Genomic DNA, 26063 nt, shown 5'->3' on the forward strand with positions numbered 1-26063 from the left:
GAAATATTACAGTAGACCCTAAGTACATTAATTACTGCAATCAAAATGAAGGAATAATCTCTTCTATATGTATATGGTGGCAGAGTAAGAACTGAAGGCTTTAATTTATGGCAAGGAAATGTTTAGTCCTGAATATCAGAAAGTTTATTGGTTTTCTCCAGCATTAAGGATGGTTAAAGCATATGTACAAATTGCCTAGAATTGTGGAACCTTCATCTTTGAAAGCGTCTAAGAAAAGTTTAGGTAAACATCTCTGAGGAACAGATTCAGTATGTTGATCTTGCCTTGGGGCAGAGAGATGGAGCACATGATCTCCTGAAGTTCCTTCCAACCCTGTCTTTAACATTTCTTTTTTTAAGACACCTGCTGCAGATAGTTCACATCTGCTTCATTGCTGGTATAGCTGCATAGTTTCCCATACTTCAGTTTTTTGAGACTTGCAAACAAAAAGTCATTCACAGAAGTCAATACAGAAGAAATTGCAGGGATTAAATAGCAAATTTCCTGTGTCTGAAATAGTCACTACTGTTGTCAGCTGACTATACCTGAGCTGTCAGAGTAGCATGGAGAGAAAAAACCAACTGTTACATTCCCCATCACAACATCTGGAAACCAGCAGGTAGGAAGCCCCACAATTCACATTTTTGGTTGTTTGTTAGGGAAGGAAAAAAGTGACTATCACTAATGTTCATATAACACCTGTGTTCATGGAAGAATATAGTTGTTTTGTACATCAGCAGTGCAAAAACTCTTAAAATTTCTTCATCATCAAGAGAAGTATGAACACACAGATATGATTGTGCTTGGTGTCTCTGGGTGAAAGACAAAATGATCCAACAATCACAAAGATACAGACTGCAGAATTGCTTCTGTCCCAAAGAATCTGCAACATCAGAATGCATATTAACTCAGCACTTAAGGAAGATGCTGAAAATTCAATTTAGAACATAATTTTTCAGCACTGTAAAGACATTCTGTGTTTTGTAATCCTTCCTTTCTGCCCTTTTTCCCACCATCTGGAATGAAAGAAGAAAATCAATATTTTTTAGCTTTCCTGGAATGGCCTTCCTCCATTATGGAGACAGAGCAGTAACACAGTCCTGCTTCAGGCAATTTTTATATATCTATTCATAAGTCACCTAAGTTGCCTTGTTCACTGACCAAATATTCAAAAGGAAAATCTGGCTTGTTTGATGTTTTGAAGAAATTAGTGATGTCTGATAAACACTTCATTATCTGAAATGCTTGGGTTTTTTTTTTTAAAAAAAAAAGAATGGTATGACAAAACAATACCTGTTTACGTACAGGAGAATCTGGTTCCCTCTAGTGGTTTATTATAAATTAGCACTGGTCCAGATAAGGATTTACTGACAGCAGCACATGGTAGAAAAAGAAGTATTTGGAAGAAAGTCAAACTCCACAGCATTACACGAAAATCACTTTCTACCTTCTGTCCCCAAATCCTTTCAACCAAAACTTGGAACAATGGTACTCTCAGTAGTAATGACTTCCGCTGCTTTCGGAAACCGTTTGCCACTTCCGCATCCACAAAGGTCTCCCACAGTATCTGCTCTTTCTTGAATCTCACCAGTTACTGCTTTCTTATCATAGACTAACTCCAGATGTCATGACGTCTAACGACAAATGGAAGCTACAGCACACTTCTGTGCTGTTCCATCTACGTTATTATGATGTAAAAAATGATAAAAAGATACTATCTTAAAATAGTTTGATAACTAAAAAATAATTACCTAGTATTTTGCTTTACCAATGAATGAACTTCCTCTTTTGCCTCATCATCACAAAAGAAAACAGTTATTTAATGTACATATTTGTAACCTTCCTCCTTCCGGTCAAGGAAGACTCTGCAATTTCTTCTTAAAGATACTACTTATTCAATACGTTGGAATGGAAGCATAACAGGATGCAGTTATCAACCAACACGGAAAAAAAAAAAGGCGTTACCATTACCAGAGATATCATCATCTTCATTCCAGCCTGGGCGATTCCCTCTTTCTTCCACTATTGTGCCCGTCTTCTTCTTTAATAAATATTGTCGTCCAATTGTCATCTTCCCAGCACGCTTTGCTCCTTTCACAATGCTTTTTGAGAAGGTACTGTAAATTCACAGCAACAAAAATATTTGGAAAAATGCATATGTGTCTCTCCAATAGCATGTACAGATTGTTATGATGAACCCACTTACGCAAATAAAATGCATTTAACAATTTTTCATTTAATGTAATAACAAAAATTGTAACCTCCAGAAAAATGATGTCCTATACTAATTTTTAAATGCCAATTATACTATTTTGAGAGAAATTTGTGTCTGTCTAATGGCAACGAATAAGCAGCCATCATCTTTCTTTAGGTATTTGTATTTTGCTAGCAATGTGATAAATCTACAAAGTTGACAAAGTAAAGGCAGGAAAGAAAAATCACCTTAAAGTTTTAAGATTCCCTGACTAGCCTGGGATTCTGCTTTCCTGTGTCAATAATGCAATAATCAACACAGAATCACAGGAACTACCACTCTCGAACAGACTAATGATCTAGTAAAAATCTAGTCTAGTAAAAATTAATGTATAACAAAAACTTCAAAAGAGGACACAAAGCTCAAACTTTAGATTAAAAACCACTAGGACAACTGTACAGACTGCACTAAGGGTAAAATTAATTCCAACTCACATTAGGTTATTAACCTATGAAGTAGTACACAAGAAATCTGGGTTTTATTTTGGCATAATTTGCATAGCTGAAGATGCTACTTACATTGTATGTGTTTCAAAATGCAATGACAAACTTGTTCAAATTCACTGCAGCCAGAAAATTGGGTAATACATTCCTATACTAATCTTTTATTCAATAAATATAAAAAGATGCAGAATAGCTATCAGTTATTTTGACTTTCCTGAAAGCTGCTTGAATAATCTGCATTTCCGCAAAGCTGTCAGATTGTTCAATGCATTTGACTAATACTAAACAAGAACATCAGTAATAAAATAATAATGACTATACCGGAATGAAGTGTTCTTTTCTTTTTGTTTTGGTAAAATTATCTGTGGTGCTGTTTGCCCAGCTGCAAATGCAAAAGTGCTGAAGATAGATTGAGGATAACGGAACTTCATTAATTGTTTCTTAAATATTTCCACCACTTCAGGACTTACTTCTTCATCAAATGCTACTTTAATTAACTGCATATTAAAAACATGACATGTTAGAAATGGCAAAAAAAAAATAGAATTAAAGAAATTAAAAGATCCTAAAACAGATCAGCAAAATCCCCATATTTATGCATTACTATGCCCATTGGAAAAAACAAATACATGTACATATATCTTACTGATTTTGATGGATATTACACAGTTTATTATTATTTAATTTAATTTTTACATTTATGTCCTCATACTAAAGCATCTAGAATTCTCAGAATATCAAACACAAAATATGTTGGTAAGTGCAAGCAGTAGTGCTGGCACTAAGCCATCTCCAACCGTTCAAACACTAGTCATGTGGGACAGCTTAGCTTGGAAATACTCTGCCAGCTCAGCCTGTATACTGGGAACTCAGGTTGGTAATGCACTTCAAAGACTCTCACCAAACCAACAATTCCAGCACTCATACATCACAACCATTATATTTTCATTACTTAGTCATTCCAATTTTTGCCTCATCTTGCAAAGTATAGAAATGTAATAGTAAAATCTGATCCTTAATAAAGAACTAACCTTGTGCTATTCAATATTGATCCATCCAATCCACTAAAAATGCTTTTTGAAAGGTTTGAGGAAAGAAAAATAAAAAATCCCATCCCATCATCCTCAGCCAAAAGAATGACATCAATGACATCAGCAAGTGGGGTGATGAGGCAGGGGAAGAAAATAGAGAGAAAATAGGGAATCCGTAAAAAGGGCCCAAAAGAACTTTAAGAATTTGCGAAATGCAAACTAAGAAATATCCCAGAGCTTTATTTCTGAGTGCATATGCATACACCTTTTGAGTGTCTTTTGTTTGCCATCTAGAAGGTGGATTTCATCATTGCTTTTTTAATTCCACTTGTTTTGTAAATATTTTCCAAATGACTAATAACTCTGTTGTTCTAGGACCTCCTTGAATGGAGCCTTGAATCTTTTGGGGGTTACAGTGATTTGAAATTTTAAAGATATTAAATAAAATAACTGCAGCCAAAACATTCTAAAAGTCATAATTAATAAACAAAGAGGAGGGGCTATTTCACACTGCATTGAATTCTAGCTGTAACAAAAGGACCAGAAAGTAACTGTTTGCTGATTGTTTTTGTTCTCATAACCTAATAGAAAACTATTCTAAACAAAAGCAAAGATGATGTTTGACCAGAATCCAGCACTAAAAACACTGAGCTGTGTCTGTATTTAGCACATCATTGAAGCATGCTAACTATTCTGGTAAAAACAATTCTGGAAAATAAAAGTCCTCATGAAGTCCTCTCAAAAGTCCACAAAAATAACTTTTATTTCTCTTGTTTTACTCAGTTGTGCTTTTGAACAGGATATTGAAGGATGATTAGCTAAATAATGTCCTTTACTGTAAGGAACTAGAAAAATGCTGATGATCTATTTTATTATGCTTTCAAATACGAGAGTTACTGTTCACAATGAAAACATACTTCTGCAGTCAGCCAACCCAACAAAATATTAAATATCTTAAGTACTGCAGTCTGCTTTCAGTCCATGATATGAAATTCTTCACCTTCAACTTTCCACCTCTTAGGGTTTGACCCCAGTTAAGATCACTATCAAGAAGAAACATTTAGGGAAGAATTCATGAGTGTTAATTCTTAAAAGTGCAGCTCTGTCGATGGCCCTGCAGTACACGCTCCTGCTGAACACACTGAGGGGGATCCCACAGACAGAAAACCACCTGGATATACAGAGGCTCTTTGGTTCTGGTGGTTACCCTAAAGATTCCTGAAAGTACAGCTTCCATGTGAGATGCACCATGACCTTCTGCCATGGATTTTTACAGGAAGCTGGTAAAGTGACAAGTATTGAGAAGAAAGCAATATTTATAGGTTTTGTATACTCTTTACATACAGCTGGAGGAAAGAGAAAAGCATTTATCCACTGGCCTGCCCAGGTCTCTTACTCACATGAAGAGATTTTGGAACCCACATAATCCATTAATGGATATAAAATAGAAAGGTGGGGGGGAGGGGGAAATGAGTAAAAAAAAAATCAAATATAAAAATGGTAACCCTCTGTAAATATAAAGTGGGCTAAGAAATGCCAGTGTTTCTATGAAAGAACTGTGTTCTGTATTGACTTCACAGGGCAGAAAACTGAACTCTTCACAAACACCAAGACAAAGCGCTGCTCATAAATATCTTGAGCTTTGTTGTCACATAAATTTTTACAAAACTTCCTTTTACCTGAAAGGTAGCTGAAGTGATCTGCAGTCCTTCCTGCATACTCTGCTGCAGTTGGTTCTGTATAGTGATTTTCTTCTCCTTCGTAACAGATGCAATAGGAAAGCTCCGGATCACCGTCTGCTCTCCAACTGAGGGCCATAACATTGTATTTACAGATACTTGTTAGATCAGAGAATCAGATCTGGTTTGATCACATTGTACTTTGAATAGACAGGAATGAGTAGGTACAAAGCAACATGAAAATAATGGTACAGAATTAATTTCAATTGGTAAATTCCTAAAGTATTACTTGTAATCTGAATTTCAGATTAATTTCAGCTGGGATTATTAGAAAAATAATCTCCTCCATTCTGAGTCTTTCTACACAATAGAAATGCACCTCCAAAATCTATGTTGGTAGGGGGTGAAGAAACACTTTTAAGCTCATTCGAATTTCAGACTGCATGATAAAATTTATAAACAACAAATTACATACACTGATATTTTACATATGACCATGAACCTTCCACAATAAATTCATACTTCTGAACAACAATCTGCTTAGAAATGGCAGATGGCAAAATACGAAAATTTGCCATTCAGAAGAGTTATTTCTATTACATATTAAATAGAATACTGAATTTGTTAATAATCATTTTAGGGAGAATGCTAACTCAGTATTTATCATTTAACACACTTCTGGTGGCTGAAAAAAACTGTTTAATGAAAAGCTAGGGGTAATGGAAGCTGCAGTTCTCACACAGTGTATATGTTCTCTCTTAGAGGTGAAGAAGCTTACAAACATTGTTCTGTAAAGCAGCATTACTACACTAACTCTACAGATGGAACTGAGATATAAAGATACTAAGCATTTTGTCCATTCAAAACAGAAAGTCTATGGAAATTACTGAAGTGTGGTCAGGAATGTCCTTACTTCTGTCTCTAACTTTACGTAGTCTGTAAAAGCCCATAATACGAAGTGACAGTCTACTGAAGTTTCCTCTAAGACAAGTACATATTATGATTTTATATTACATAAATCACAGCACTCTAAGTACCTACCAATATACAGGAATAAACAAACACTTTGCGTCTAATGCCTCATCTAAAGAAATAAGTTCTAGTTAAGTTAAATGTAAAATCAAAATCAATCACACTTTCATCTAGTGATAAAAGCTATATTAAGAGATTACTCTTATCTGATCAACATGAAAAATTATACTGCGAGGTATATACATTTTGACATTGATGCTTGAATAGGTGGATAGGCCAGCTCAAAGTCCTGCTTATCTGTAGGAATACAGTTATCACTGTTTAATTTTTCTTACCCAGTTGATCATGAGGAGTGCCTTTAAATATAATTCGATAAGTAGTAAGGAACAAAGCTCCTTCAGCAGGGAGGATGTGAGGACCTCCAAGCAGTCCTCCTGTAGCTTCCTCTCTGCCATCAGGATCGAGTAGCACACGGAGACCTTCACAAACAAATTCTTCTCCTGGCAGTAAAGCTGGTCGTAGAATTTTGGGCTGATGCAAATAAATGAAAGTGTTAGTGTAATGGTGATACCAGTGTTATACCTCAGTCTAGTTACAGTATATAGCTTAAAAAGCTAAACAAAAGCTTCAAAACAAAATTGTTAAGAGACTGAGCACAAAGAAGGGAGATGGAGTTTGGACGCAACTAAGAGAAATGGATCTCAAAAAAAGAGTGGGCACGCAACAACTTGTTTATGGTCAGAAGTTTGGCTCTACTACATTCATAAGTTCATATTTCGTGAGACCAAAGCCAAACACTTTAATCACTGGTGGAAATTTTCTTTCAGTGTTTTGATGTTTCCTCCTAACATTATGAGGGGGGAAAAAAGATGACTAAATTGCATGATTCTAATACTTGTAAAGAATACAAATATGTTTCATAATACTTGCCTTCTGTATTGGTGGAAGCCGCCTACTCTCACGATGGACAGCCTCCAAGGTCTCTATGTGCATTGCTACAATGCCTGGAAAGCAGTAATACCATAAACAAGTCTCATATAATATGCAAGTTAACCTTTAATTAAAACCCTGATATTCTGAAATTCTCAAATTTAAACAACAAGGGAATAACTATTTGAAATTCAACAGCAATTACAGTCTAGAAAAGAAATCTAACCATCTAACTTCACTGAAAGTAAATGAAGCTAAAAAGTGCATTTATCTCACTAGGAAAAGAATTAAAAAGGACTACAAACAATTTTTTAGTCACAATTCTTACCTGGTATCATGCAATGAAGACTCTTGATGTGATCCTGTGTAACTCCGCTCTCCGTGCAAACCTTGTCAATAAATCTGGTGATAAAGCGTACAACTGCGTTTGCAACATCATTGTTCTCAGAGTCCTCAAATCCACTTTCGGTGTCATAACTGTCTGCAACACTGCCTGCAATACTGTGTACATAAACAAAAGGAATTTCAAGTGTGAAAAATTCAGCTGGTGAGGCACATGTGATACCTGGCTAGAGACAGACAAGCTGTGGGCTTCTTTTCTTGTTACAGTATATAAACTTTGCTAAAAGCATATGGAGGTACCACAATTACACCGTATTTTCAATGCCATTAACGCTGTCAGAACTGCATGGAGAACTTTCCTTCCATGAGTCCAGCACAGACATGCCTACAAGAGAAAAAAAGGCTGCCTGGAAGTGAGCTCTATGTCTTCTCTTCATAGAATCAAGTACATTGTTTGCAGGCCAAGGTAAACAAATATCCAGTTACATACAGAAAGACACATTAAACAAATACTTTGGTGACAGAGCAAAGCATACAAAAGCTAAAAAGACTATAAGATGCGTTTTTTGTGCATCAGATAAAAAATGCAGGCTAGTCAGTGGGAGATGTACTTTGCATGTCTAAAAATGCCTTCCATAACAATATCAAGGACCAGATTCACACATGGCAACCTACACTGTAACCTGTCTACTGAGCGTGTCCTAATGCCCGAGTTTTGAGGTGTTTAGTCAGCAGAAATGAGTAGCCATGGGGAGTCTGATACTGACAGCCTGCCTGTCTTTCACTTGATGTCAGTGTTCTCACGGAGTGTTCTACTATTTTATCAGGTGGGAATTCTGACAGATCATAGTCGATAATGAAGACAACAAATAGAGAGGGAGGAAGGCTTGTTATGAAATGCCCTGGATTTGCATGCTAGGGAATGTAAACTGGCATCATCCTCCTCCTTAGTAATTTAACCTTTGCCACAGTGGCTTAGCCCTCTTGCTTTTTCTGACCTCAGTGCCTTTCTTCCTTGCAGCTGTTGCACAGAAATTTTATGGGTGCTGTATGGATGATTTTATGGATGCTGTACAAATGCTTTCTTGATTTTAGGTTCACACACTGTTTTTTTTCAGTTTATATAAAAACTAACAGTAACTTTTAGGCTGCTCTTTACTTTCTAGCCATACCCTATGTTTGTCTTAAACATTTCCATTACTAGATTAAAGATTCTTACTGCGATAATAAAATTTTTATGTTCCTTTAAATGGTGGAAAACTACTCCAGATTAAGTTCTGTTATTTAAAAGGAATCATGTTAGACTTCTGTTCTCTTTAATTAATCGACTTGAAAAGAAAATACTGAAATAATCTGGTATTTAGAATAAGTCCTGAAAACCAAGAAGCTTTTGAAAACTGTGGCCCATTCTGACTGATTACCACTGAACTTGTTTACCCACCTGTTTGTGACAATACTGTTGCTTCCACTCTCCCAGTCACCAGTAGCTGATGTTCTCAATAACTTGTTCTTACTGGTATCCAGTGGTACTAGCAGGTAGACCATGAGGTTAGCAAAATGAATGGCCTGACTGAAAACTGTACTTTCCTCATTCTGGACTAGCTCCTGCTGCGTTTGTTTATTAAGAGTTGGCCACAATCGCAACTGCTCAGCAGCCAGGTCCATTGCTGTCTTATCCTGGTCTGGACCTACAGAATTTTTCTCCTAGAAGACATATAGAAAGCAATATAAAGACTCAGAAGAAATAACAAAGCTATAACTTAAAACCAATGTTTTGTCAAAATTTCATTAAAATGTTTATTAAACTCCTTCAGTTAAACTATACATTATTTTAAAAAGAAAAAGCAAATACACTCAATAGGGTTTAAGGAGAATTATGATTATAATAACTGAGGTTTGAAGGTAGTTTACTGAGAGATGCAAGTAGCACCATGTGGACAGATCTAAATAACATAACTTCCTTCAAGATCTTTTTTCTGCTGTATGGTCTTCCATGTTTCTTCAGAGTGGTTTACTGATTTTAATATAGCTGTTCTCCTTAGCTTATCCACGTAGGTCACATAAGAACAAGCATAAATCAGATTGAGAAATGACATGTAGCTCATTGCTTGATGCAGGTGATATCCTCCAAATTCCGAGGATGTTGAGGTGAGGAAAGCTTTTATATCAATTGTTTCCAGACCAGCTGAAACATTCATGTTTTTACATGTCAGAGTCCAATTCTAGCATTTTCTTGAAGCAACTAGGTAGATGGCATATGGTCAAATTATATTATAGCCTGAGGAAATTAGAATAAAGGAATCTGGCACCTGATATTAGTGACCTGAAGCCTGATGTTAAATTATCAAACGACAAGGTATCTTGTAAATGTTTTTTCCATACTAAGTTAAAGTTGGGCTAATTTTCCATATAAACACATGTGAGGGTTAAATTAGATGCCGCTTTGTAAGTTCTACTGTTCACATTTTTCTTTACATAGTGTCAGATTGGAAGGGGCTCCCCATTCACCACCCTACAGCACTTTTCTCTTTATGCCTGATATGTCTGACTTGCCTTTGCACTTCATTCTGCCTACATTTCTTGGAATATCTCTATTTTACTTCCTCTCTTTACAATGCTGTGTGACTCTGGGTAGCACACACTTTTCAGTCACATAGTTGCAATTGTATTTTCATTCAAGAAGAGCGATAACAAATGGTTCTTCAATATGTGTACATGCTCCTTCTTAAGAAAAAGATCCTACTGTAGCATGCTGCAAGGCTTCCCTTTATACTTTCATTTCTGCATTAGAGATGTACTTTCTTCCTACTAAGACAGACAATTTGTATTCTGGAAGATCTCTCCAATTTTAATAAAGCAGACTACGTGCCATTCAACAGAAACCACCCCAGGGTTTGGTAATAATCTAACAGTGGACACTGGAACTGCTGTTAGCTTAGGTTGTTCATGTAATAGAACTGTTGCTAGTTTATAACATTGCTATACAGTAAGTTACTACTCTCAGGAAATACATACATCTTAAAGTGTGGAAAATTACACAAAGAAGTGGTTGCTTGAAAAATTGTAAGAGCAACATCTGCTTTGCAGATAAATGTGAATTTTTGTTATTTTCCATGTTATTGTATGCTGCTTAATATGGCAAAAACAAAAAGAAAAGATGTAAAATTGGAGAAATATAACTTAGGTCTCTATAACTTTGGAGACAATTAAAGGGTGAATAAAAATACTACTTTGACATTTTCTTTAATATATTCTCCTACCTTTTGTCTGAACTGTACTGCATGGTTGTCGTCTTTGGCTGTAAGGTAGAGGGAGCGAACTTGATTTTGCACATTGCTATAAAAGGTTGTTTCCCAAAACTGTTGATTAGTCCAGATAGGATGGTCTTGTACACAGGTGTAAGCAAACTGACTAACTCCAGGTGCTAATTTCTGAAAGCAAAACCATGAAAAATTGACAAACTAGTCCTGTCATTTCATTTCCTTTAAAGGCTACAGCTTGAGTATTGAAATCCATATATAGAAAAATGTACAGACTAAAATATGCAATATATACCATCTTTTGTACTGCAATATGGGAAAGAGAATTTATCTCCAGTTTTGTGCCATTAAAAAATTAACACAGAGGAAGCTTGTATACAATTCGAATGCCAGGGCAAGACATGACTTTCTTGATTCTCAGCAGAAAAATGAGACCCGAGAAGAAAAATTCTGTTATGATAGTACAGAAAACACATTTTCCTTGCCAACAAAATACAGTATTTTAATTACCTGGCCCTACCACATAGAAATCAGTATTCAAACAGGTGAAAATTATTTCTAATTTCAGTTAAAAGTCAGAACCTGTGGTAATGAAATCTAAAATGTTTTTAAGTGGCAACTGAGTCCTTCTAATAAGCTGCATTTGTTGCAGCTTAGATAAATTGTTCTCTTCATTGTTATCTATTGCACTATTGAACCATAATCCAGCTCCTGAAAGAGTAGTAAATTGGGTATGTTCTTTTGAAGCCACAAGGGTCTGGATTCCTATAAAGCCTCAAACAAAACCAGGACTGTTACAGCAATTCTCATGAACACACCATTTTTTTCAAGTAGGTCTATTTATTTAGGCAGCACTGGTATCCCAGTGAGTTGTTTAATATTCTTGATAACCAAATATAATGAAAGGAAATTTATTTCAATGACCTGAATCATTAAGAATGAAATCTTATTATCATATATTCTTATTTTTTGAAAAAAAGGCCGCAAAAAAAAATCTGTGTTGTATACTGCATATAGCAAAAAGGCAGGTAACCTAAATACCTGCTTATGATTATTTCTACAGCAGAACTGAATAATGAAGTACATCATTGGGTGCCTCATTTAATGACTTTCACTCAGACTACTATCCTATCCGTATCTGAAATATGCACTACATTTAGACTTTAAATTTAATTTAATGATTACATTGCAAACCCCTTTCCTGTAAAGCATAAGTATTACTCTATTTAATATTTATAACTGACCAACTGTACACAACAGCCAGTAAATACAATAATTCCTCAGTCGCCACCCAGGCATTCAGTTGGAAGGCTGGGAAATCACAACTGAAAATTTTAAAGTCTGTTTTACAGATTTCTGGTTTTGCAATTCTTCGAACTGTGTTTTCCACACTATGCTCTTCCAAGTACATCATGAACTAAAAGTCCTGATCATGTGCCATGTATTCATTCCCTATCAAAGAGAAGGTTCTTTGAAATGGTACGTTTGAGGAAATGGTATGTGACATGCTACTAAAATTTATCCAACTGACATGCCTCCTTGCGATTAACCATCAAAAACTGAGAAATATAGTTTTTATTTAATCATGAAGAATGTAATCAAAATCTCTTGGTAACCTGGTAAGAAATCTAAATGTGTGGAAGATTCAAATGACATTAAATGTGACTTTGTTTATTCAGTACAGACTGAAACAGAAGATGGCTGGTTTGTTAACAGATTCCCAAGTTTCAGTTGGGATGCAGCGTATGGTGGCTCACAGGAAGCGAGAACTGATCGCACAGGAGCAGCTCCCGTGCTTGATCCAGCTGTTAAATCTCAGCACAAGACAGCTCAAACAGCGTCCTGCTGACCTTTGTACTGACTGCTGTGCATCCCTAGAAAAACATCTCAGGCATACAAAATATATGCTAATTCATTACTACATCAAGCCTGTTAATTAGCAGGACAACTAACTGTACATGAAATTGAGTCTTTTAATTGTAAAAAATGAGAAAATGTTGAAACAAAAAACATACAGGAGGACTACCCTTATCCTCCTTTAAAGCTACCTCCTTTAGAGTAATCTTTATCCTTTAACAGCTGTACATATTTCACATCTTTCGCCATTGGTAGGTGTCCCCACAGCTAGCTTAAAAAGCTTAGGTTGTTCAGCTGTGGTAATTAACACAGGGCTCACAGAATGGATTTGGTGCAAACATTCACTTAACTAAAAATCCAGATGCACAAAACTTGGTTACAGTGGAATGAGGATGACAGGTGAATCACAGAATATAAATATGGATAACACCTCTTGAAAGCAACAGCTACTGCTAAAGCCATGACTTATACTTTTATTTACTCTTTGTTTTTTCCATTGGCAGTAATTCTCAGTCAGAATACAGCTACAAAAAGGGAATATCACATTAAAAAACCCCCAAACAAACAAAACACAAAACCACAAACAAACAAAATCCCAACAACAACAAAAAACAGCCCCCAAGAAAACAAATAAAACATGTAAATGTCTGTTCAACTCTAACTCATGCCAATTTGTGTAGTAAATGCTGCACAAAGGAGTGATTTTACTATCAACCTGCTCAGCTGCCTTTGATGCCTCAGCCCAAATCAGATAACTGTGTAAACTACGTGAACAGCGGGTTATCTTTGGCACAACCCCAAAAAAAAGTTTAAAATCATAACCCTGCATCCATAGTAACAGTGTTACAGAAATAAAAATGAGTCAAATGATTTTCACACGGGGACAAACAGGATAGGACAGGAAAGCTGAGGGGCTTTTAAATGCTCTTCCTGTGCTCATAATTTAAAACCATTAACAGCTATGTACAAAGCACAATTTTTAAAGGATAGAGATTTATGTTCAAATATAAGGACAGAAATCAACACTGACAGTAACTCCTAGGCAAAGTAAAAATAGTTTGTTTACAAAAGGATGAAAGAAAATCCATGAAAAAGCTAAGCAGTATGAACATTATCCTCATCACCTGTATGTGTTGAAACAAATGGCAGAACCTGCTAGTGGCCAGAACACAGAATCAAAGTCAGGACTTGTAGATCCAGGCTCAGCTCTGCCAGTTATTTTGGGAAACATCACTTTGGATTCTCAGCTTGTTTCAGTCAGTTTGTTTGTAAAAAAACAATATGAATACCAACCTTAAAAAGTGCACTGCTGCTCCTGTGCAGTCAAAATCCATGTCTTGGTACAAACGCATGCATTCCATGAAACTTACAGTTTCTATATTCTCTACCCTGGGAACGCTTAGTCAGTCCATTTCACTAGAATGAAAACTAATCTAATATCCAATGTTTACTGTTTATTCAAAAGAATTTGCTCAGGATTTCTCCAGTTTAAGTAAAACAGTAGTTCAGTGTTTTTCATCATGAAATCCTACATATATAAAACAAATCTCCACCTATCTTTCCATAGGACAGCTAAACTATACTGATATTTATGTTCCTTCTCCCTGTCCCAATAATTCATTTCTGCCAGACAGAATGAATGTAGGAGGCAGCAAAAGAATTTCCTACTTATAAGGGAGGATTTAAGGGCTGACAGCTTAAAAAAGACCTCAGAAAGTTGTCTGTATGATAACTTAAATGAACATTCAGCTGTAAGTAGTAATAACCAACAGAAAATGAGTTAACTTCTGCAAAGGACACTGAGTTCCCTCAGTAGACTAATGGCACTCAAAAAACTCAAGCACTCCTCTCCCAAATGACTCTCTGTGTGACTACGCAATTTCCTGAATTCAGGAATTACCTTTCCATTATTTCCACCTTACTGAGTGGCACTGGATAATACCTGCCTAGAATTTTCCTGACACTGGATACTTCTGATTCTGAAAATGATACTTGGTGGCTCAGTGAAAAATGTGCAATGACTCCAGGAATGTAAAACTTACTGTGAGGCGCACGTCCCCAAAGAGCCTCTCTGACATTATATGATTTAGATTGCTTGTTTCTGGAAAAGCACACTTTGTGCTGATCACTCATCAGTCATTATCCTTCACACTACAAAAGCGTAAACAAGAAAGCAAGCTTATCTAGCAAACCAGAGGATCCAGTTATGAAGTTGGAAAAAAGAGATACAAAACAAAAAGAGAGAAAAACAATATGAGTATACCTGAGACTGCTTGTCTCACAGGATTTTGCTGCACATCTCTTGGCTATGGAAATTAAGGGGCAATGTCAATAGTACTCTATTTTTTAGAGAAATTCTGTTTACTTCAGAAGTACACTGGATTTTTGCCTCCAACTTATATCCTAGGTTATCGTTCTGGATATTTTTAGTGAGAAGAGGAAGGAAGAGAGGTGAGAAGGAGGTTGCTGCTGAATGCAAAGAATAGATTCCCACTCAGCTCTTCGAGGAATCCCTGTGCTATGGGTTATCGGCTTCATTTCTGTGAGAAAGCTATTGCAACACCGTGGAAATTACCCACCAATCTTCTTTGCATACCAAAGGAGAACACAGAACTTCCCCTCTCTTATTGGGTAAGGTTTGCCCTGGAAGTCTGCAAGTGTAAGCAGGACATCGTGACACTGCTACTTTAAAGAGTTACTCCCCATCTAGGAGCTGTTTATATACACATTCAGTCAATTACCATCTATTGCATATCATGACTAGGTACCACTTACTGTAGGCAACACACCGCTCCTCCCCAAGAGGATGTAAACCAAGTTCTGCACATGAACATATTCTATGTGCCAGTCCTGCATTCAGACCTATGTTGTGTTCACATAGACATATGGTAAGTTCAAAAATACTCCAAAGAAGTTCCACAGGATCAACCTATAAAAATTGACCTATTTGTCTATATATAACTTGCATACAACACTGCATCACACAATGCATGAATTTCATTATTTGTCATGGGACACACTCAAACAAGTGTAAGTGTGTGTGAATATGTTTTCAAGTTTGACTGAGCACTGCATGGATAATATCAGCACAAAAATTCAATTCAACAAATGGTTTTCCCATTTGGTCTAAAATATAAGATTATACTTGCATGTACTGGACACACAAATACAGGGAAAGGTCATAAACCATAAAGTAAGAATTGTGAAGCGTCTGTGTTGTTTGTTGATTTTGTTTGTTTGTTTTTTTAAAAAAGTGATAGTGTATTAGAAAAACAAACAAACAAAAACAACCCATCAAAATACTAAATCAGGCTGCTCCTCAGCCTGAAAACCTCAGCAACAAACAAGAAAACAATCTGCCACCTCTGCTGACTTTAGAAAGCCACCAGACAAGATTGGACTCAAGACTGATGCAGATTTTAAAATACTTTCAAAGTGTGAGTAGCAAAGTGGTTTATTACACTGTTTATCTACTATTATTTCACCGTGAAAAATAAAAGAAAGGCCAACTTACTTATAATTCAGTGCTACCAAATCACAGACAGGCACACTAAACCAGCAGAGGGCAATAGAATTCTAGAATTTTACAAAATTGGGATGTAATTCTGGATGGAGCTTTATTTATTATATACATTATCTGGCAAAAGTGACTTAAACATCTAACTACTTTAATCCCAGTTTCCTGAAGATCATAGATAATTTACTATATATTACTTAAAGCCATACAGAATATCTTGGTGATTTCTATATAGATGAGTCAAGAGAGACAGATATATGGTAATACACAGATATAATGCACAAAAACATACTTCTCCTATTTCCAAAGAGATTACAAAAAGATTTACAAAGTTCTGTTATATGCAGAACACACTAAGGAAACTAAAATAATCTTGAATGGAGAATGTTCAGAACCCGCAAAAAAGAAAGTGAGAAATATTTTCACACCAGAAATTCGCAATTTTAAATAAGGTTAAGTTCCAAGCAGTGGATAAGAAATACGTTGATTTTTCCCCTATCTACAGAATATTAAAGTATTTTTGAAAAATCTAATTTTGTTATAGAGATTACCATGATTCTATTCATCAAGATTTAATTCCATTAGTTAAAGATTTCACAAATTCTCAGTTGCAGTGCTGAATCCATCTGCATCGTTTTTGAAATTGTGACACAGCTATTTTGAAAATCTTCTAAAATGTCACCATATTCCTTTGGCATCAGTTGGTTCAGCAGTGAGAGTGCACCCGGGTGACTGCACTGGAATGGTGGTGTTGGCTCTACCCACAAAGAGCATCTCCCAGCAACAAAGTTGTTTTCCAGGTTCTATGCTGAGAAACAAACCAACCAACCAACCCCGTAAATCTCAGGAGTTTATGCTTTTATTTATATTCTGAGAGTGGTCCTTAGATTTATTGATGACCTGATATGAAATTTAAAGCCCAGTTCATAGAGCATCTCAGTAATCCTCGAAACAGTAATAAAGTAATTATTTTCAAGTTCTTTTGTCACTTCCTTCTAGTATTTCTTTAATTACTGTTTTCCTTCTTCAGCTTTCTCCATCTTCAGTGGTAAAAATCTCTCTGAAATTATCTCAGTATACAGCATTTCCTTATCTGAAGAAACTGTTAAAAGAAGAGTCTTCAAGTAGGCCTCAAGAACAGGATCAGCAAAATAGTCAGAAAGATATAAGAATATAATATAGAATATAAATTGCAAATTAATAATAAATATATATATAATAGTAGTAGACTTTATCTTGGCAATACAAATTATATATTCTACATCATTCAGAGAGGATCGGCAAAAATGGGAAGAGCAATATGATGAAGAATAACATACGAGAAACTTGTATCTATTGCACTCTGAAGGAAGTAATTTAAAAGACTAAATGAAGATCCAGTCTCATCAACAGGCAAAGAAAATTATTATGGAGGTGCTGGATGCAAGTGCATTACCAGGATACCATAAGGAGCTCTTCTGCCAAATCACAGGATCCAGATATAGCATGAGGAACAGGAGAGATACAACATCTGCCAAATAAATTCTTACTGGCAGGAGTGTTTTGAACTAAGGACAAAGAGCTGATGTGGTATTCACAAGCTCAGCAAGCTAGTGGTGAATGAGCGAAGATGAGGATCCTAACAAGAATTTTAACCGTAGGAACTATTATGAAAGATAAAACAGCAAGAGGATAAAATGCAGTGATGTGGATGAAAACAACAGTAGCAGATACTAACTTCAATTATGGGCTTGAATCATTGAGAGCATAATAATGTGTTTGAGTGAAGGGGGAAACTATAAGACAGGAAAGCTTTTGTGCCACCCCAAATTTTTGGCCAAACCCAGTTTAAATGGTTGGTGAGATATCTGGAATGGCAATACAGAAATTCCCACAAAAGCAGGCGATATACGTAAATATATTAGCAACTTATCTCCCCTATCATCTGTAAGCATTTGCTCTCTTCTGAAAACATAAAATAATGCTGCTCCAATCATGACAGATGATAATGCCTCAATGAAACTCAGTTCAAGAAAAGAAATTGCATTTTAACAAAGAAAATTAAGTTCCATTCTACTGGAATAAGGAGGTACTCATCAGGAGGTGAAGCTGAACTTACAGATATGGAAAATGCATGGGACTCAGTTACTTCAGATTTGCATTCCTTCGCTTCAAGGTCAGAAGCTTTACCAAAAATTTTAATTAAACCAGCAGGAATTCTTTCATGGTGAAGTTTTTAAATGAAGCAGTATTTCTGTAACACTGTAATCCCTCCTAGAAATAACAACAATGTAGAGAGATAGGCTATAACCAAATTAAAATTGCTGCAGTCAAACCAGAGTTCTGTATCATTGCTAGAAAATGAGTTCAAGTAGAATCAAGAATAGTTACAAATTATGTAATCCAATGCTTGTGGGAATACAATGGAGAGGTTTCTGTTTATTCTAGGAGTCAGTTCCTCACTTAAAGAACTAAACATTTACTACAACATCTATCTTTACTTCTTATTTTAATTGGGGAAGAGTGGGCAGGTTTTTTTGTTGGTTTTGTTTGTATGTTTGTTTTTTCCTGACCAAATACTTCCTCCCACAAACCACTAAGGAAAGGAATTGCAGATTGCAAAGTTCTTTAAAATGTTTCTCATGATGTTATCATTCTGGGAAAGCAAGCTTCTTCAACAGAGCAAATTTACTACAGTAATTCATTTCAAAAATTCCTTGTAATGACACATTAAAAGAATCCTGTAGTTGGTCTCTCCCACTAATGTGCTAAACCCTCATATTACACTTTCCTGTTTTATTTCATCCAGATTACTTTTCACCTAAAAGTAGTTTTGGAAGTGAGATCTGCTCTACCTGCAAAGACATAAAATCTGTTCTACATGCATGTATTATGTATTTATTCACAACCAAACTACACTAATGAAAATCTTAAGGATCAAAGATGACATTTTGGCATCTGTGTTTGCAAGTGATACTGCAAAACTACTCAGCCACAGTTAACAAGAATCCCCAGATCCCTGTTTTAATTTTGTCCTGGTTTTGTCTGGGATGGAATTAATAGTGCCATGTTTTGGGTGTAGAATGAGAATAATGTTGATCATACACTGATGTTTTAGTTGTTGCTAAGCAGTCAAGGACTATTCAGCTTCTCGTGTCGTCCTACCAGGTACACAAGAAGCTGGGAGTGGGCACAGCCAGGACAGCTGACCCAAACTGGCCAAAGAGATATTCCATACCATATGGTGTCATGCTCAGTATATAATCTGGGGGAAGGTGGTTGGCGGAACCACTGTTTGGGGACAGGCTGAGCAAGCATTGATCACCGGATGGTGAGCAACTGCATTGTGCATCACTTGTTATTATTGTTATTATTATTATTGTTGGTATTATTATTATTATTTTCCTTTTCTGTCCTATTAAATGGTCTTTGTTTTAATTTATGAGCTTTCCTTTTTTTTCCAATTCTCTCCTCCATCCTACTGGGGATATGAACGAATGGTTGCATGTGGTGTTTAGCTGCTTGCAGGGTAAAACAACAAGAAACGTTAAAATATTTTTGTTTTTACAAAAAAAAAAATATTACTGAACTATAACCTTTATACGGAAGGAACTTATAGTGGATTTAATAAAAACCCTTGACTGGAAGAGTGTTTGGAAATATTGACAGAACTTTGACCATCACCTTACTATTCTCTTCCATGACTCCACTCCTGTTCATAAGCACCTGCCAAGTAGCCACGCTATACTCTCTCAAAATTCAATAAAAAACTGCTTTTATGTCATGTCTATAAAAGCTTTAGCCATAGTTAACACACTGGTGGACAGAAGCACCAACAATATTGATGACTAATACTGCACCACAGCTTCCTTGCAGTGCCTCAAACTGTCTGGCTTCAAGTATTATTATTTATTTCAAATTCATATTGTAAGCTCTTGAGGATGAGGATCTTTGTGTGCATTTGTACAAAAGCAAGACCAGCAGTTCTGGTCCATAATTATGGCTCCTGGATCCTCCAGTAATGCAAATAATGCTAATATACACATTGATAATATTGTAAAATATCTTAAATCAGTCTTTTGCCTGTCAACTTGGATATGTGCAAAATGAGTAAGATGTCTGAAAGAAGAATTGTTAAGTGAGACAATACATGGAAATGCAATTTATGTATTAAATTAAGATTTAAAAATCTAGCTTATATTGTAAACATACTGTGTGGTGTTTTAAGCTACACTAGCATCAGAAGTCTAGGAACTGACCTTGATGTAAAGGATAAAAATGTATTTTTTCCTTATAAAATATGAATCATGTGAAAGGATTAACATCCAACCCTATCCCTGCAAAAAGGGCATGTACGTCATGCCCTTTTACACTTTTCACTAACATTACCACTCACTCATTCCTAACCAGCCAGACTGGTATCCAAGTTGAACCATTACAATCTCTGCTGATAAGAAGAAGCATTAGAGCTCTGAGAGAGAAAGAACAGCATCATCCAATGATGAAAGCTAACACATATTCTTTTGATACTTATTACTTCATTTGAAGAACTGCAGAAAAAGCCGCCTTCTCTCCTGTGTAATGTCCTTAAATACACTGCTGTTTGTTTTATAAGAGTTACATAAAAAATAGGAACCACTTAAAGTCCACCTACACATATTTTCTTATGTGGTTCAGCTTCTTCCATAGTATGCACTATATGATACAGGCATGTTCTTGCTGGTTTTTAAGTATACAACTTCATGCATTTCTACATTTCAGAGATTACCATTCTGAGAAAGGATAAATAAGTATAGCATTGAAAATAATGTTATTTAACACAATTTCAGTCACAAAAACATTTCCACAGACTAAGATAGTATCAGAACTGTCAGAATAGAGATACAAGAAGAAAATTAATGGAAGCAGACAAAACTTCTTGCCAAGACAATAATGGAAGCCTTTCACGATGGGAGTTTCCTAAATTAAAGCCAATGATTCAAGAGTGGAGAATTTTAAAGTAGAAGTGATTTCATCCCAAGCACATCAGAGTAAGACAGAAGTGTCTGGAAGGAAAAACAGCAACAGGATAGATTGAAAATATTTCAGTATAGAAAGCTAATGCATTACAGGAAGTCTTTCTAACTTTATAGAAGATTAACAGCATGTTGATGTTTACGAGAATTACTTGTGCCAATAGCAATTGTGCAGAAATACAAGTTAAGAATGAAAACTCAAACATCAAAAGCCCACTAATTTTGCTCTTCAAAATTAACTGCATCATTCACTAACTTTATGCAATTCCCTGGTATTTACACTAGTTCTAAAATATATTATTATTTGTTATAAATTAACAGAGATAATATTCCACTGTGTTTCACAGTATAGTTGATACTAACTTATTCCAGTTGATACTAACTGTAAAATTTGAGTGATAAAGACATAAAAATGGAATCCATTCTTCTCCCATCAACACAGATTTCTACATCAGCCTTACATTAGGAAGCTTCTCTGCGACTTCGTAGCTGATGCTACACAACAGGGAGCATGTTCCAAATTATGATGTGTCTGTTACATAACTAACCTTGGATTGGGTCTCTCTTGGAAAAGCATTTGATGGTAATAGTCAAAACATGATAAACTACTCTGAATTTCTCTAGCACTGCCTCTTTAATCTTCAGAGAAAGCCTTTATCCTTATAACTGGGAATCCTTCCCACACCTAACAGGCTCTGGAGTAAAGTGGTCATTTATTTAGGCATTTCAAGGAGTAAAGGCTTTCTTCCATTGGATGTCTGTTGTAACTGTTACTGAAAATATGGCAATTCATTTGAACTAGAAAAAGTACACTCTCAAATGAATTTCATTTTATTACTATGCTATGCAAAGGAGCACATATATTTCACTGTAGAAAACATCAATTATTTATATTGGTGTCTTAACATGGAATACTTCCAGATTTGCATTTTATCATTAACTTAATTTTTTTTTCTTAAGTCACGATTTTGTACTCACCTTGAAGATTATTTTTAAAAAAACCCTAAACAAACTTAAACAAAACCTGCTTAAATAAACACGGACTAATGTATTTTTCATCTAGAAAATGTTACTGGGATAATTCCTAAGATGACTGGAATAAATGTTCTGTACTATATTAAAAAGTGTTAAGTAAAATTATTTAACAGATTTTGGTAATCTTTTAAAAACACTGAATAAAGCAATCCTCCTATTTTATGTAATTCTATTTCCTTCTCAATAGAGAAAGGCATAGATGCGTGGACTACAAATGATAAATCGGCAGACATGCAGATGAACAGCCAAACAATAGCTAGAGATTTCATCTAGCACTAGCCTGCAAAATGCTTTTCTGTTTCATTGCAAGTTCTAGAACAAAATCAGCACCACTATCCAACTGAAATATTATTCAAAAATTGGTGGTTTACAAGCAATTAAAAAAAAATAAATAAATCAATCCTTCCTTCCATCCTCCCAATAATTACGTAATTTGTTCACCTAAAATTATGAGGCAGTCTCCAATGCATCTCACAGTGTTATGCTAGATGATGAATGTCAGGGTTAATGTAATACATCCTATCTGTGAGACAGTTCAGCGCATTTGGGTTATTTTTGCTGAAACCAGATCAGTGCTCTCCAAGTGTACAGGAAGCCATTAAAACCAACAAATGACTCTGAAATCTAAATGAAATACTTATACTGCTCTGGCTACTCCAATTTAAATAAATGCTCATCTATAAAATACATATGTTCACTCAAGATTACTACACAGAACAAATTCTACTTTCAGAACAGTATATTTTTATTACATCACTTCCTGTATTCAAACACAGGTGATCAGAACTGTCATTTCTGAATGCCAAGTAACAAAAATTTCCAGATGCATTACTATTGACTATGTAATGTGGATGATTATACACAAATGAAGGATATCATTTTAATTACAAAATTTTGAAAAAAAAAATCCCCTGGAAGTGAGAACATTGTATTACAATCTGCACATTCAGGTTCTGCAAGGGTTGAGGGGTGCAAGAAGGAATGTTTGATCTGACTGCCAAACGTCATCTTGGTTGAAAAGGGAGGAAAGATGGAGACTTGGCAAAGAACAACAGTGAGGACGGGAGATTTGCTCCCTCTGCTTGTTGTCCATCAGACAGGCTGAAACTGGTGCCTACCATAGATCACCACTCCTGCTGCACACTAAACCTTCAAGAAATGCACTGCAGCTACACGACATCTTGCCGCAATGGCAAAGAGACATAACTGAAACAAGATTGTCCAAATACCGTGAATGTGACAGTGCCAGGTCACGACTGTCAAACTGTCTTCCTTGATGAATTAATAAAATTAAAATATTATTAAGATATACCCTTTTCATTTTGTCCTTTCTTCCCACATTTAGAAAAAGACCTATTTTCTGCAGCACCAGGGAATACTACATTTCTATTCTATACACAGAAAAAGTGATTGCACACCAAATAAGCATGGGTCATCCCTACCAAAAAAACATGGAAAAATTCTTTTATCTTCATGTATAAATACATTTTATTTATATTGTTTCAATTTAAACAAAATTCCAACAGTATTACTAATGGTAAACTAAACCCTTTTTCTAAACCCAGAAGCAAAAGATGTGTTTGTTTTTCTGACATTAACAGTACCCATCAAAGTCTACTGTCACTGATGAGTCACATTTTACTAGCAGTTCATGTCCAATATTTAAAATTTTTGAAAAGCATTGTGACTATTTTTTCTAGAAAAATTCAATTATTTCTCCAGGCCACAAATATGCAACCAGTACTGACTTCCTGTCTATGAATTTAATCCCACCAGCTACGAGTGCAATCAAACCCTGCCTGATCAAGTTTCACAACAGATCACTCACCAGACTTCAGGAGCTGGAATTCTGACATTTCACCAGACAGCCCAAGAGCTGATAGCATGCTGTACACAGAGTGATGTTTCTTGTTATTTTAATTAGATGCATGTAGAAATACCCTAGACCAATCTTTACACAAGCAAAGACATCTTGTCTGTCTCACAAGACCTGTTAGATCATGCAAGCTTGTTCCTTTCTATGTATTTTTTACTGTTTTCCCAATAATATTTTAAAATACCTCAAGGCTAGAGTATTCACTGCTTCATGAGAAGACAATTCCAGAATCTAACCAACACCACCTCTAGAGTTATGTTTCTCTTACTACTCAGTTTCTTGGTTTCATCTGCCAGACTTACAGGAAAACACATCTTTCTCATCATTTATACACCTCAAACACTTGGTGTCTGCACTATGTGTGGCCACATACACTAAATCTATTAAGGAAGAACAGGTAATTGTCTCATTAGTGCTCTGCTTTGTGTTAGGTAAAAAAAATGAAACTTAACATTTCATATACACAATAGGTCTTTCACAAAGGAACTGTGATGTTATGTAACATCTTATTTCATTTGAACAGGAATTACATTAACAATAAAATGCTGTGACATGAAATTCCATCATAATTTCCCATCAAAGTGCTATAGCAAACATAGTTTGTAAAATATATATTTGACTGATATAACTCTACAACATTTTTAGATTTACAGGCTTTCTCACTGATAACTCAATTTGAAATACCACCTGTGCAGTAATACCAATGCACACACAAATCAAATTCTGGTCTACTCCTGGCTACCAAGAACTTTGTGCAGTTCCAACAAGGCTAGGTGAAATAATATTTAGTATTCTGCTGGAATTAAACATGGCATCCTGCTAACAGAAACTTCAATAAAAACAAGTACATACTACTTAACCATTCTTTGGAATTCAGAAACACAATCACATTTGTAGCAGAAGACAGACAGTTCTGCATATTGAAGCAACAGGATTGGAATAACTATGCTCTGCCTATAAAAAAATGAAATGCAGCTTCAAGTGTGTGTGTGCATGTGCATGCGAATGTAAACTACACTCTATATAGTAATTAAATAAAATTGACAAGCAACTCAGCAGAAAAGGCCATGACATAGTTTGACAGTGCAAACATACCAGTTTTCCTGAAGGTATTTTAATAAAAGACAAATAGTCCCCCAAATGACCTTAATTTTAGTTTGTACATTCCTCTGGACTTATCAGAGACAGAACAGCAATATGCTGTGTTAAGCAACAAAACTTTAATCAGTCTATCTAAGATTTCAGTAAAGGGAAACCCAGTGAAAAGAGAACTTGTAAACTGTTAATACATTAAAAAGCAGGGAGCTCAAGGGAGAAAAGTAAAGCAGCAGGATTTAGTATTATTTCTCCCCGAAACAGGAGAAGAGGAACATTAGTTTAGTATAACTCTAGAACAGGAACCCCTGAAAGGGTTATAGAGATGTTAAAGGGTTGAAAAATGCCACCCATTTTTCTTAAATTAAAGAATACTGATACAGAACATTGTTTCTACGCAGGTTCATGCCAGGTAGAACACACTTACTCCAGTCTAGGATATTATCTTGAAAACCTCTAGAGAAACTGAAAAATGCTGCAAAATATTTAATTTTTGCTTGATTTTGAAACAGAACCTTAAACTGATAATTTTAACTAATCACTGCAAAGTTTGTCCACTGATCTTGTGTTCTGAACAACACAGTTTGTGTTTAGTAGGAATAGTTTCATATCAAAATAAGTACTTTTGCCAAAGAATTGTATCTAATGGGACATACCAAAGGGGGCCATCATTGAACCTGAGGATTAGATCTGGGAAAAACAAAATTCTTTTTCTATTATGCATTAACAGCTGGCTTTTGTAAGTTAGCAGTCAGGTTACTTTAATTTTTAATTCAGG

The 26063-nt window shown here is 35.5% G+C and overlaps 1 protein-coding gene across 12 annotated transcripts in view; it reads right to left on the reverse strand.

Moving 5' to 3' along the window:
- The window catches only part of SBF2 (SET binding factor 2), a 265873-nt gene that overhangs the window by 44272 nt on the left and 195538 nt on the right, over positions 1 to 26063 (reverse strand). For 6 of the 12 annotated variants that reach the window (XM_082059563.1, XM_082059558.1, XM_082059560.1 and 3 more), the window contains exons 18-25: positions 10912 to 11082; positions 9093 to 9355; positions 7638 to 7810; positions 7310 to 7383; positions 6715 to 6910; positions 5408 to 5535; positions 3019 to 3194; positions 1972 to 2117 (exon numbers count right to left, since the gene is read on the reverse strand). In XM_082059563.1, coding sequence (XP_081915689.1) covers positions 1972 to 2117; positions 3019 to 3194; positions 5408 to 5535; positions 6715 to 6910; positions 7310 to 7383; positions 7638 to 7810; positions 9093 to 9355; positions 10912 to 11082 — 1327 coding nt within the window. Of the gene's footprint in view, positions 1 to 1965; positions 2118 to 3018; positions 3195 to 5407; positions 5536 to 6714; positions 6911 to 7309; positions 7384 to 7637; positions 7811 to 9092; positions 9356 to 10911; positions 11083 to 26063 lie in introns of all 12 variants that reach the window. The other 6 variants (XM_082059564.1, XM_082059561.1, XM_082059557.1 and 3 more) reach the window with 1 other exon arrangement.

Source organism: Streptopelia decaocto, assembly GCF_964273445.1.
Source record: "Streptopelia decaocto genome assembly, chromosome: 7".
NCBI lineage: Eukaryota > Metazoa > Chordata > Aves > Columbiformes > Columbidae > Streptopelia > Streptopelia decaocto.